Source organism: Struthio camelus, chromosome W (genome assembly GCF_040807025.1).
Source record: "Struthio camelus isolate bStrCam1 chromosome W, bStrCam1.hap1, whole genome shotgun sequence".
Taxonomy (NCBI): Eukaryota; Metazoa; Chordata; class Aves; order Struthioniformes; family Struthionidae; genus Struthio; species Struthio camelus.
The window spans coordinates 50011656-50026667 of record NC_090981.1 but is presented as its reverse complement, the minus strand read 5'-3'; the positions used below and the strand labels follow the sequence as shown (position 1 = coordinate 50026667).

Here is a 15012-nt window from a genome sequence, read left to right as displayed (position 1 = left end):
TCACAGTCTGCGCAACAAAGCGCTGCAGAAGCCCCCTTGTGGTGGTTACTGTAAAGCTAGACATGAAAAACACACAGGAAAGTACTAAACAAAGAGATACAACCTAACATTTGTGACTTTTGATGTCCGATGTTTTTAAAATTTTGGATCCAATCCTCAGATAAGTGTTAATTGGGCTAGCTCCAAACCACATGAAATGTAATCCTTTCTTCCTTGGCGTTTCCCACCTGCTCAACTAACAAGGAAACATGAACATAAATATGTGCAATTGTAATGACTAAAACAAATACACAAGTGCAGCTTCTTCAAATCTTAACTTTCTCAAGCACCAGCCCGAGCCTTTGGTCAGTCCCTCTCTGAGAGGCTATAGAATCTGCAATAACCGAGTCAGCCCAGGGAAGAAAAGGCACTACGAGATCTTAGGGAAACAGACAACACAGTTAACTTACTTGCAGTTTTCCCTTACTGATTTTAACGGGTTTTCCTTCTTCAACTAAGAGATTGTTACTGCTCACAATCCTTGGTGACCACTGATGACTTTCTAAATATATGCGAACATGCACTCCAGCATCCAGTTGGACATCTTTAGCATGGACTGTAAAGTTAAATGTATCTGTAAGGTTGTTGCTGTCATCATGCCTGTAGGTCACATACCCCTCTATCAGATCAAGTTGAGTAAAGGAATCCATCAATAGATTATTTACATATATTCTTCCATATTTTGGGAAAGAGAATATCTCATATGTAATCTCACGATCACTTCTAATGTCTTGGTTTGTAACAGCACTTAAGTTAGCTGTTGTAATAGTTTCCTCTTTTCCTTTTTGAACCAACAAGCCTGTATTATTTGCCAGCCTAACATAGGGACCTGTGGCACTAACTTCTAGAAGTAAAGATGTATAGTGCTTGCCGTCTGTCACAAAGAGCACAAAACGCCCAAAATCTGCACCACGGTGTATGAACAGGACTTGCTTTTGCTTCAGGTCCTCTTGTTTGAATTGATAGAGTTTGTGAAAGGTATCATTTGTTAGCACCAAGTCCCCATTGGAAATGCCACGTCTAGTATACAGCAACTGTCCATCATCAAAATCAGAATCAGGATCATGATAGCAAAGATCTGCCAAAGTTAATAATCGCTGCCCATTTTTCACGATGTCAAATACCTTATCAACTACACGCACTGGTTTCTCGTCATTCTTCAGCTGGACAGAAATATTGAAGCTAATTTCTACTGACAAAGGTCCTACTTCTGGATCAGAGTTCATCCACTCTCCTGATTGTTCACTGGAAGCTCTGACAAGAAATTCATCAAATATCGTCTCAGAGTCGTCATGCACATACATAAGGCGCTTATCAGTTATATCTTTGTTAGTGAAAGTGGTGAGATTATCACTACTCTCAAATGAATCTGAAAAATTAATGAGTTTTAATTTCCCATGCTCAGGAAATTTTATAACTTTATATTGGAAAGTTTTATTATCCAGTGTTTGCACAAACAATTTTGTGCTTGTTATGAATTCTCCTTCACCTTCAGTAACAGTCAAGCCATTATTAGTCAAAATAATGCTTCCGAAACCTGATTTGATGTTGACTTTGAAGTCATAGAAGTTTGATTCCAGATATTTTGTAGAAATGAGGAATCTAAATGAATCCTGGGCGTCTTCATGGGGCCTGCTGATTAATTCGTATGCTACTTTTTGATCAGTAACGTCTTTCTGGCTAAAGGCTGAATCTTTTTTCAAAGGTCGGTCATTAAGCAGTATTTGTCCTTTTTTTGGTAGGGACAGCACTTTAAAATAAAGCTCATCTTCAGGTATTTCTAGATCCACAAGCACAGCAAACAGATTATCTGAATTCAAGTATTTCTTTTTTGATTTTTCAATTTCTAGAGGAGTATGTTTCAACAAACTGTACCTTAACCATTTCACTTTGATCGGAAACACATACTCTTCACTGATTCTGCTTCCTATGCTAACCTTGAATTTAAATTGTTCCGTAACATTTTCCAGCTGAATTTCTTTAAAAGTGCTACAGTATCTCACACGGCTGCGCTGAACAGAGCGTTGAGAAAAAGAGCTGACTTGCTTCCATTCCCCTCGGGAACGCTGCCTTTGGACTTCCCCAAACCGGGGTGTCTCTGTGATCTCATACCGTATCTCCAGCTCCTGTAGGACGGCATTTGTTTCAACTGCCAAATGCCTAGGTGTGATCAGAGCTGTAACACCTTGGAGCAGTTTTATTCCTGAGTTGTTGACAACTTTGAAATCCAAAGGAACTGCCATGACACGTAATACGACAGTGTTGCTCACTTTCTCACCGTCACTCGCCCTCAGAACAATCCTTGAGTTCTTGACACCTGTGTGGACAAAGAAAACATTCCCTTTCCTTAAGTCCTCGCTAGAAAAAGTAGTAATAGCTTTTCCAGGATGTTCTGAATGTTCTAAAAATCCTGCACCTGCATTTAGATTTCCGAGCACTGAAAGACTGAGACTCACAGGATCCGTATCCCTATCTAAAACTTTTATTAGATCACCAGTCAAACGTTTCTTTGAGTTCTCTAACAGAAGTAGTAAGTTTCCCTCAGGAAGTGTGATCTCAGGAGCATCATTTACTGGAGTGACAGCAATGCTAAACACATGCTGCTCGTTTCCTTGCAAATATGGAGGCACAACTTTTACACCGCTGGTAGAAACGGAGAAACTAAAATAATCATAAGTGTTCTCAGAGCCATCATGGACATAAAGAATCTTTCTTTGCCACAGATCCTGCAGAGTAAATTTATTCACCTCCTGCACTGGTTCAACATCTAGTTTCAAGTCCCCATGACTGGGTGGTTCCTTTATTTCAAAAAGAATTTGTGATTGATGAATCCCTAATTTCTCAAAGTCTAAGTTGACTTTAATATGTGTAGATTCGAGTGAAGCTTGTCCACCTTCTAGCACAAGCAAGTTATTTAGAACTAGAAGGTGGCTTTTATCTTCCTTGCCCAGGGAGAGGGAGCTTTCAGGGGAGACAACAAATGTTGGGGCTGCTTCCACAGTAGGATTCCTTATAGCTGCCTTTAAAGAAGGATTTGTATTAAAAGCATTCTCTGTTTCACATCCAGCTGAAATATCCTTTGTAACCAGAACATTCTTCAGTGATTTCTTTTCTGAATTGGTTTTCAGGTCTCTTAAGCAACCTTTGAAGGACCCTCCTCTGGCATACTTCCCAGATACTGAGGCTAGCTCTAACTTAACCACGTCTGATCGGGCGCTCTCATCTACACCACCTACAAAGAGAGGCCCCTTCAGAAACGGCAGCTTGCCATGGGGAGGTAACGATGTTTTCACAGTTTCTTCATCCAATGTCAGCTGCAAATATTCTGCCGTAAATTTCAGTTCAACGTAGTGCCAATGACCATCATTGACTGCCTTATGAGAGGAAAGTTGTGTTCTACTTTTATGGTTTCCAATATAGGCCTTAATTAATCCATCTTCCATTTCCATTGCAATGAAATCTCCTGCTTGTCCAGGATGATAAAGCAGCAGGCCACGCGGAGCTGAGGTTTGCAGGGCATACTCCAAGATTCCCTCTTCATCAGTGTTCCACAATGGGAAAGAAATATAAGATCTGGAACTGAAGAAGCTAATGGGTTCATCTTCGCCTGCAAAGAATTCATCACTGCATCCCATTGAAACTTCACGGACATTTTTAAAGCCAGGAGAAGGTCTCAGGGGCATCAGAACATGCAGCTGATTAAATGACACATCATCAATACATCCTCGGAAACTGGGCAGCGCTCCATCAAGGTAAGGAACATCAAGTTTACTAGCACCACCTATGTAGAATCCATGATCAATATTTAGTTCGTGCAGAATTCCAGGCATTTTTGCACTAATTCTATCATGTTTATCAATTACCAGTGTGACATTGTCATGTTCATGATGTAGTTCAACCAGGTGCCAAGCTAAATCGTTCAGCTGAGAACTTTGCTGAGAATGCAGTACTTGCTCCCCCACTCCAAAGTTAATTCTCAACTGTAAGAGACAGAATTTTAACTATCAAAACCCAAAGCTGTACTTCTGACAATCATATACAATTAATCTATTAATTTTCATAAATTTTCCTATTAATCACATAACTTACAAAATATCTTTTTTAATAGTCACATTAAAAGTTTGTGTAGGTTTACTTGCCATCACAAATTTGACTTGATTAGTTGCAGAAGCAGGAATGGACTATTCTCCAGTTCTGCCACAACCAACAATTTCTAGGAACCCAAGTGACGATCATGTTGTAAGAACAACTTACCTTGAAAGTTTCTGAGATGCTAACGTCATCAAATCTGAAGTTTAGCCCTCATGAAGCACGAACCTCATGCTTTAAATGGCGTGATCTTGATCTTAAGACTCTCTCAAGATCTAATAGGCTTCTAGAGGCCAACTTTAATAACTGTCATTATAAGAAATACATACCAAGTACTGAAATTATCAGTTATATTACTTGAATTTTCCATTTTGTTCTAAACAAACTCTGACAACTATTGTAGGCAACAGCTTAAAGAAAAACACTAAAAATTGCAGGCCACACATGCCTTTTTTTGTTATAGTTATAAATCATACCTGTAAATTTCCTGAGCATAGCTCCATCAAACAATAATCTTTCTTCCCAGCTGCAAGGAAAAGCAGTCCATAGGGCCTGCTTGTTCGAAACCGCAACTGTAAAGACGTTTGAGAGGATGCTTCTGCCACGTTCAACTCCACAAAACTATCACCATAAAAGGATACTGAAACGAAGAAAGAAAAGCAAACAGGATGGTCAGTCACACACACAAAAATCTCTTTTCCTTATCTACAGCTGAATAAATATTAAAAAATACATACAACTTCATTATTTGTTATAACAATTATTTATATATATATAAATAGATCCCAGATATATAGCGTGGTTTAAAATCGGAAACAAAGACCAATTCTCTCCAATAGTTCCCACAGGGAATCCTAAGAACAGGGCAAGCATATTTAATACTTTCCCTCTAATACTCTCCCAGTTGCCATCTATCTTTCACGTCAGGCGTTTTCCTGAGTTTGTTACAGGCAGCATTATTTTGTAGCTGCCGAAAGTTTTCTCTCTGAAGCACCCATCTAGTCTGTCTTCGGACATACACCTTCATCTGTGACATCCTCTGATAAGAAGACCCACAGGTCTATTGCCTACTGTGTGAAAAACCACATTCTTTCATACGTTTTGCTCCATCTCTTTTCCAGGCTGACTAGTCCTAGCCTTGCAATCTCTGCCCAGTCCTACTGCCCTCTCCGAACGTTTTCCAGTTCTAGCATAGCCTTCTTGAGATGAAGGAGTGAAAACAGTACACATGGGTCAAACCATGCACATAGACAGTGGCACAATCACACTGTTTTGTTCCCTTTTCCTTCCTAATAATTTCAAATATTTAATTTGCTTTCTTGACTGCTACTGAGCACGGAACTGATACACTTGTGGAAGTTTCTATCACGGACAACCTTCCTCCCCAGTGGTAACGGATAGCTTATTGACTATTATTTTAGATATGCAGCCTTGACTGTAGTCTTGATTGCTCTTCTACATCTCTTTAAACTGTGAATTTCACGTATGGCCTTTTGTTGCCCAGTCACTCTGTCCTGTATAGCCCTCTTACAGTTCTTCACGCTCTGCTCCTCTCTTTACTACCTCAAAGAGCAATAACATCAGCAAACTTTCTCATCTGATTGCTCATCCTCTTTACCATCTCATTTATCACTATACTGAACAGCACAGAGCGCAGAAATCTGCTGATAACTTCCTGCCTTTGCAAAAAAATCAACCATTTACTCTTACTCTCCTCTTCCGGTCTTTAATCCTTAGCTATTATTTATCCATAGAAAGACCTACATTCTTATCCAATGGCTGCTCAAAAGCCTTGATGAGAAACTTTACCCAAAGTCTTTTGGTAATCTAAATAGACCTTATCCACATTTCCCAATCCTATCTGAAAAACTCCAAGACATCTGCAAGGCAGAACTTCCCCTTGCAGAAATCTCCCCAGGGAGATTCTATCCTTTGTTAAACATCTAGTAATTTATCTAGTTCAGATGTCAAGCTTACAGTCATCTGGTCATCCACGCCTCCTCCAGAATCTTTTTTTAAACACTGGCATATAATATTCACCACTCTCCAGGCTTCAGGTGCCCAGGAAGCTTTAAGTGCAAGGTTAGACATTACCTTTAGCAAGTAGGCTTTTTTATCCTTGAGTTTTCTTAGCAATCTTGTGGATTAATACCAGTTTTTGCAACTTGACAGCATCCATTTCATCTGTACCATAACCTTTTCAAATTATTTCAGTTTCACTCAAATTCCCTTCCAAGTCTTTCATTCCCCCTCCAAAAAAGAAATTCAGTTTGGGAATCTTCCCTCTTGCAGTAGATATCAATTTATTTCGCTTCTCTGCAGTAGCCATGCCCTTTCTGAGTAACTTATCAATATAACAGAAGCAATCAACTGTCTTCACAAATTGTCTGCAAGGTTTTTGTTCCTGATGTACTTAAGTGGGATTTAGTGTTAGCTTTGATTCCTTCAGCTAGCTGATCCTTGACCTTTTCCTTTTTTTTTTTCCTGGCCTATTTTCGTATTGCATCTGCCAGAGCTTGTGTTTTCAGCTTTGTTTGGATAAAATCCTTTTCGAGGATGCTTTGTTATTTCTAATAACAAAGATTTCTCTTTTTCTTTACTGGCTTCCTTTTGCCAAGCCTCCCAGGATGGCATCCTTTAGGAATGCCACTAGTTAAAAATTTAATTTGAACCTTTTAGCTTCATTTTCAGTCAGCCTTCTCATTTTAACACAGTTCTGGAGTGGATTCTTTAGTCTGTTCTTCTGTCCCTCAGCTGAACCTAACACACTCTGGTGACTCTTCAATTCAGACCAGATTCTGCACATTAGAGTACCAAGTCAAGGGCTCGATTTCCTCCTGGGGTTTCGTTAACCAGCTATTTCATGAAACAATTGCTAATAGTATCTAAAAACGTGCTTTATTATACATAAGAAATTCCAGGTAGCTTTCCTAGGAATAAGATTTCTGCAAACCCTACAGCCAAAAGCTAGGTAATGATGTGTTATACTAAGTGCCCAGAAAAACAGAGGAAAGATTTTTAGATTACTGAGGTACATGTATTTCTTGCAAAGGAAGAGTCATCACTGTGCACACAAGAATTATTTCCAAGCTGAACAGAAAGGAATTATTCCCCATTGATTTACTTCCAGAATAGAAGAAACTCTCCTCAAATAGCTCTCATATACCTTACAGGTCTTCCATAAAATCTACACAAGAAGAGAACAAAAGCTGTTTGCTTGGGGGTTTGTTTTATATGGGCATATTTTTATTGCTCAGATAATAAAGAGAGTAAGATCGCTCTTTTAAAGTATTGAAATAAAGAACTAGAGAAAAAAACAACAACAGAAACGACTACACTTCATTGATGAGCAAGGAAATAGGCTAAATTTTTGTTATTTTTATATTAAGGTAAATTTATACTATGACACTGGCTAGCAATGTCACTGTCTATCTCAAACAGATAGGCTGTAATTGATTGTCCCTACCAGATTGTGCTTTGGATCTAATAATACAGGTAAGAAAGAGATTCTGACCTCCATCTTAGCAGATCAGACACAGAGATAACTGTCCTCCTGAAAGCCACAGGAAGCATAACCTAGTTTTCTGAAATAATCTGTCTTAATCAAAGGATTTCTCCACTTCTTTCAGCCATTGTAATAACTTTAGGAGAGCAATTTATATATAATGTTACGGGCACAGGAAGGTTTGACCTAGTGAAGATGGGACCCTTCTACTCGCTGTCTTAAGCTTCTGGAAGCAGTTACGTTGGTATTGCTACATGACATCCTAGCACTCCTTTGGAATCAAGAATGAGATTTCACTATCATCTTATCAATGAAGATCATCAGAAGTTAACAAATAAAATCCAAAGCTTTCACAGATCTTCATGTCTGAATGTTCATTATGATCACTGTAATAGAGCCCATAGATTTCAGTGGATAATTTCTGCATCAAAATTAATGACTACTAGTGGAACTTGAAAATAACTTTTAAAGACATCACATTTTCATTAGAGCCAAGCATTGTGAGGGCGGGGGCCCCCCCACTGCATTTTGTTGAAAGCCATTGAACCAAAAGTTAAACTTATCTACAGATTACTAGGCACTATTTAGAATAACGAGAAATGAAGTTGCAGAGAGTTAAAATATATTTTGCAGTGTGCCACTGGAAAACAGTCCGGCGTTTATACTGGATATTAACTTATTGAAAAAGAAAAAAGAAACATGGGTTAAAGCTTTTGCTTTTCACTATAAATTTTAGAGTCAGAATCCATCACTGAAGGTGGGGCAGGAAACTCGACACCAACCTAGGCACTGATCCAGCACTAAATCAGATCTTGAGCCAAGACCACCTACTGTGCCTTAGCATGATTTCTGTTTGGTGCCCACCAAACCAAGAAGCATGTTATTGTAGTAAAGGAATCAAGTTGCTCTAGGGCAGATTCTTTAGAACGATTTCTGGATGAAACCACTTCAGGAGCGACCTCAGAATTACTCTGGTGCCATAGCATTTGAAAAGGGGACATCCTGTCCTGACCATCTGATGTGAATCATACCATTAAGGAACGTAAGCGGAGTTCAACCAGCAATACCAGCCTTGGAGCTCCCTTGCTATTGGAACATGTGAACTCAGTACATCAGCTAAGAAGCAATTCTTTTGGATTGCCTGAGCAGACAATGTATTCTAGTGTATGTCACTATGCCTCACAGGAAAAGACATGTGGAAGCAGCTGAGAAAACCTCAAGGCACAGTCACTTGGGATGCCAATTTAAAGATCTGTCCTACCTGAATTACTGGCTAATCTGTGACTCCCATTTCCCTCTCTCCTCCCTTTGAGCCCACTCCAACTCTGATTAGAAATTTCATGTTGGAGCTCTAAATCTTTCCTAACATTTCCATTAGAACAGATGATGCTTAAATGTAAAGTTTAATCAAAATTCTCAAAACTTCAAGTAATTTTACTGAAAACTGCCAACCAGCAGTGTGCATTACATCTTTCTTAAAAGCAATCACAAGAAACCAGGCCAGACACAGTAGAAGTCCTCAGAATCACAAAGCAAAGGATTCTCCAGCCTAACATCTAGCAGTAGCATTGGGTTGGCATTTTATCCCTTCACTCAGATATCCCGGTCCACCTCTAACTCTATGAAAAGGAAAACTTTCAGATTATATTTCCTGAGGCTTTCTACGGAAATATTTAAGTATACTATATCAAAATTTACCCATCCTACTGTACATTCATATAAGGAGATTTATACACATACCGCAATTAAAGATGGAATAACGGAATATTTAAAATCTAGACATCATAACTGAGATTCTGATTATTTTAGCTGTAGGGCAACCCAGCAATCCTTGCTTTTTGGGGACTGTAGATACAAGATCTAATTATACACACTAGCTTTTTTTGCCAGAATGTTACAAAGTTCATATACAACACAGTTCATGATCAACATTTGTTCTCTGCTATTAAAAAGATCACCAAATTCAACAAACAGCTACACTTCAAATCATTTTTCTCTTGCTTTCTCCACCCAAAACATAAAGCAGTAAAAGCCTTATCTGCCCTCTAGTTCCAAAACTAACAACCCCAGAAATGTATCTGCACGTGCTTTATGCGCACCTCTCCCAAGACATCCCAATTGTGAAACAGCCCTTCAAGAAAATAAAGTTATGTATCTTTCTATCAGAAAGATGCAAGGTCGAAATGGAGGTTCTGTCCTAACAGCACACTCAGGCTAAGTGCAACAAACTCATATGATACCATTGGAGCCTGGTGAGGTACTGGTTTTGATGCCTATATTATGGCTAGGACATCTGTCTTAGTTATTTGGACTAAAAGGTTTCCCATTGTCCAGCTGAGATTTGGGCCTTAAAGATTTGTCACCCGCAGCTCATTCACGAAAATATAACGGGAACAGAAATCAACGAGAACAAGCAGCTCAGATTACTATTTATCCTCCAGAACGATAACGTTTTCCCAGCTGTCTGTTGACAAAGTGAGGTTTGTTTTTGACTCTCTACTGTTGTAGATGTTTAAGCAGAAGCTATGGCTAAGGGTGCACACTGTTTCTCCCTGTGACTGGTGAGAAAGGTGTGACCTCTCCTTTTGGAGGGCAGACCTCGCTACATTCCCCAAGTCTTTTCATGTTAAGCCTAAGCACATTCTGGAAGAGCTCACTTTTAGGCTGCAGAGAAACAGAAGTGGAATAGCTTTGTCCCCTGCTATGTCCCTCCACTCTCAAAACACAGAACAGTTACTTGTGTTTTGGTGCTGACCCGCTTCTTCTGTACTACCAAGTCTTGCAGGGTGCTCCAGCGAGAGGCAGAGGGGCTGTGGAATCTCAAGATGAAGGCAGGTTTCCACATAGTAAAAGTACTTTCAGGATACATTAAAGCATAGCGTGAAGCACCATTAAGTGCCTTCACGCACTACCTGCTAGGCAAACAGTAAGAGACGGCTTTAGTCCCAAAGAGCTTCTGCTAAGATGAAATAATTGGGAGTAAAAAACGCAAAGGAACTAGAGAGCAGCATCCATTCTACGGAGCAGAAGGGCGCATGAGCACAGGCCTTAAAACTTTCGTTTTTGTACTGAACTGCAGGATTATAACAAGAGAGGTAATAAATATCAGGTATCTCAAACTGCAGGCTGAATTGCTAGCTGTACAACACGCAGGTCCCGGCTTTGTTCTCATAAACTACAGGAAAAACAGCATGCAACCTCCAACATAAGAGGAAGAGTCTCCCTTGGGATGGGATGTGAGTGACAGAAGTAAGTGTTCAGAGCCTATTAATACCAAATATAAATAAGCTGTTGTGGTATGTTTATTCTGATTGCACAGTACAAGCAGAGCCAGATTAAAAAGGGCAAGCACATAAGTGAAAAAGAGAACCTAATTCCAGGTACTTAACGTAAGAAGCTTTGAACAGCCCTGTGTCAGAAAAAAGGCAGAAGGAGGGATTAAACAATACATTTGCAATTATCACGCATGCTCACATTCTGTACTACAGACACATGCCCACAGAAACAAACCAGTGCTCCTCTACTGATTCAGGGCTGACCCCGCTTCTCCAGGTGCTTCCAGATAAGAGAGCTGTGGACCCAGCTCCCACGGCTCCACCTACTGCACCCGTCATCCGCAGGGATGCCAGGCCTCTCCCTAGTGCACTCCACAGTGTGCTCGCAAATACTGCCCCAGCTCCCAGTCTGCAGCTTTAGCATGTTTTGTTTGTGCTGAGGTACAGACCTGGAGCCATTTATCAGAAAAGACCCAAAGCAATTCTTTCACACACTTCCAATACCTATCCAAAAATGCTGCGATCTGCACATATATTGCTGTATCTAGTTATATTCCTTCCTTTCCCCTTGAAGCTGCCGGTAGTATGAGTGAAACCACAGTTGTGACTACAGGAGAATCTTAACTTCAGAATATACACAAAACGTTTTAGAGAAATAAATGTTGGCCTCTAACACTATTATACAATGAATAGTTCTTTAAAAGTGACTAATTTCTATTAAAACTACTGAAATAAGCTTCTCCAACTGCTGCAAAAATGATGCTATGAAGATGGCCCTTAGGATAAAAAAAGGATTCGTTACATGAAGTTTTCTTATGGAAAAGAATTCTTTCATGCAAAAGTGTATTCTTAATAGTCATACTCCTATATGACATATTTTGTTGAAATTTTTGGAAAGGTTTATATATACTTCATAATATAGCAGTGATAGAAATTGCAGGGTTTTTTTAAATCTCACACAAATGGTAGAAGAAATTGCCATTACAGTACAATTGCCTGTTGGGGGGTACCCCTGGAAATGCCTCTTTCCAGATCGCAGACCCAGACCCCAGATCACGCTTGGAAAACTCCATTCTCCAAAACCAAGCGCAAACACTTCACAGAAGAGGAGTTCAGTCGATTATGTTTGCTACAAGGACAAAGCGCAGAAACAATGCAGCAGAATGACAGAGGGGAAACAGAGATACAACATAAGACAGTTCTTTATGAAAAAAATACCACTTACATATTAGTACTTTCCTGTCCTCCATGCTGGTAACAGATGACAGTGATAGTTACACAGGGGGCATGGGAAGAACGGAGGTGGAAAATGGGGTTACCAGATTTGCCTGTAACACCCTTCAAGGCTAACATAATCTTTGTTCAAAAACGAATTTTCTGAGTTAATCCATTCTTTGTAAGATTCACATTGCTTTATGGGTAAATCAAACATTAAGTGAATTTGCAAGCATTTAACATTCACTTAAAACGTACACAGTGAGGAATATCTTTATGTTGAAGCTACAAATGCTTTACACACCACGGTTCCAGAGAAAAGGTAGTCCTATGGTTAAAAAACTGAACATCAAATGAATAGAGCTGACGTTCATTTCTGGTTCTATCAAAGAAACTTACTGAAGAGTTGAGAAAAATCATTTAACACCTAAATTTCAGTTCACTGCCTATAAAAAGCTGCTAATGCCTTTTTTTTTTTTTCTTCTCCTCCTCCTTACAGCCTGTGACTGGTTTTCCATTCCACTGTAGGATTTCAGGAGCAGGATCTCTCTTATCTCTGGGCACGACTACAGCTGCAGCAGAAACTAGAGGAAGACGCCAGAGCTGGCTTTTAACAAGCTGTCCCGATAGGGACGCCAGTCCACATGGGAGAGCAGAGTTCAGCAGCGAGTTAACTCAGGCGGAGAGTCCTGTGCTGTGGCACCTGTGTTACCTCAAGTACTCAAGCTGCACTGCTGATTCGTGCTATGTTACAATCTGGAGATGCACCTTCAGGCTCCGGCTTTGCCCTGCGCTGCCTGTGACAGAGGGGATGAGGAACGATATTGCAACAGGAAAGCAAAGAGTGGCTTCTTCACTTCAGACTTTCAAAGCAGCACAGGTTGGCCTAACGTAACTGCCAGCAAAATCAATGACAAAACCCTTAGATCGTGACATTTACAGCACTACTACTACCGGAGCAATTTCAGGGCAGTCAGAGCTCCATGGCATGACAGCTGTGAGCTATTTCCATGAGCAATTTAAGCACACCCTCACCCTCCCTGGAGGCTTTTTGTTCAGTAAAACCTGTGAAAACACTGCTTAGAGCTCCATACAGACACTGCGATTCTCTTGTGGAAACGGAAGATAGGCGTATTTCATTCGCAGCTGAAATTGTGTTTGTCGAAATTAATCCTTTAGGAAAAACTACCAATGCGGCCTTTATAAATCTCTCAAAAACCAAGAATTATTTTTAAAGCTCAAATTAAACGTTAAGGAGTTGGTTCCCAACTAAATAGCGAGCTCCCAACTAGTCCTTTAATCCAGGGAAAATATAGCCAGAGCGCGGCAGAAACTGACAGGCTCCCGTAAATCGCTAAAGAGAGGGAGCTGGGACAACTCGTTCACGCCATCCTGGACCGCACAGATTGCGGCACGCTTTTGCAACTGCTTACTAGCCCACTCTTTAGAATGGGCACTTAAGTAATAAATCTGAACACCAGTTTTTGGCGCTGTAGTTGTGTTCCTTTTCCTAATACATCAGCAAGAAAAATACATCTCAGAACTTGAGGTTTTTTCGCTGTACCGTTGCATTTGGTGACTTGCGGGGAGATCTGGGCGAGAAACCGCACCTTACCGCGCATCCGCGGCAGTGAGAGCCGCGGGCTGGCGGCCCGTCCCGAGAGCCGGGCACACGGCACCTCAGCGGCCTTGGCTCCCACGGGAAGGGGCACGGGCACCTCCGCAGGCGCACCGGCGCCCCGCTACCGGCCGCCCCCCGGGCCCAGCAGCCCCCTAGCGCTCCCCCCCGCGGCGGGCGGCCCACGGCGACGCCGCCCCACGCTCCGCCAGGCCCGGGCCGCGGCGGCGCCCCGGCAGCGCCTCGGCCCCCGCCCAGCCCAGCGGCCCCCGTCCCCCGCGGCCTGCAGGCAGCGGCGCCCCGCCGCCATGGGGCAGCCCTACCTGCGAGTGCCGCCTGCCTGGCGGCGTGCAGCAGCAGCAGCAGCAGCGGGGCGGCGCGCAGGCCGCCGCCGCCCCCCCGCCCGCCGGCCATGCCGCTGCCCTGCCACGGCGGGGCCGGAGCGGCGGCCCGAGCCGGCACCCCCGGCGGCGGCGGCGGCGGCGGCGCTGGGGCCGGGGGCGGGGCGCGGCCCCGGGCGGCGGGAGCCTCGGCGCGGCGCAGCGCGGCGGCTCTCGGGGGGCCGCGGCCGGGCGCCGCCCGCCCTGCCCAGCCCAGCCCAGCCCACACGGCCCCGCGCCGGAAACACCGCCTGCGGCGGGGCGCGGCGGTAGCTGCCACGGCGGGCGGCCCGGGCCGCGGTGCCAGCCTTTGCTCTCTCTCTGCCCCCCCGCCCGGGGGAAATGCGCCTTTCAGCCCGCGGGAGCCGCGTGGTTCCCCAGGCGAGGAGCAGCCCGGCCTCTCCCGCTTGCCTTGCCTCTCCGCAGCCGGCCCGTCCGGCGCCTGGCGAGCGGGCGCTGGGCCCTGGAGAGCCGCTGCCCCGGCCCCCCAGCTGTCCCGGGCCTTGTCCCTCGTAGCGGCCCGCCGCGGCAGCGGTGGCCCGCCGGTCCGCAGCCCAGGCAGCTGCGAACCTTGTACGGCTCCTGAGGACCTCATCAGTTCTGGCATGTGACATACGTCCGTAGCTACCTGTCTTTGCTCACGCTTGGGCGTGTGACAGAGCTCTCTCCTGTGCTGGCCGTCCCCGCACTCGCGTAGGGGTGTGCCCGTGGCGGCTCCACCTCAGCACAAAAACTGGTGCGTAGGGGGGAGTTACAGAGTCCTTTACAAGGTGATGGACGTTCTGCTGCTCTCCAGCGTACAACAACAAAATCTTCTCACCTTGTTAGTACTGACGAAGCATCACAGAATGGTTCAGGCTGGAGAGGACCGCAGAGGGTCTGCAGGCCAGC

General features: G+C 43.2%; 1 protein-coding gene across 4 annotated transcripts in view; it reads right to left on the bottom strand.

Annotated features, from left to right (window-relative positions):
- LOC104146847 (chondroitin sulfate proteoglycan 4-like) overlaps positions 1–14168 on the bottom strand; it is a 38864-nt gene extending 24696 nt beyond the window's left edge. For 2 of the 4 annotated variants that reach the window (XM_068925250.1, XM_068925252.1), the window contains exons 1-3: positions 14065–14168; positions 4605–4768; positions 450–4019 (exon numbers count right to left, since the gene is read on the bottom strand). In XM_068925250.1, coding sequence (XP_068781351.1) covers positions 450–4019; positions 4605–4768; positions 14065–14155 — 3825 coding nt within the window. In that variant the 5' untranslated portion in view covers positions 14156–14168. Of the gene's footprint in view, positions 1–449; positions 4041–4604; positions 4769–14064 lie in introns of those variants that run through there. The other 2 variants (XM_068925251.1, XM_068925253.1) reach the window with 2 other exon arrangements.
- Between the last annotated feature and the right edge of the window lie 844 nt (positions 14169–15012).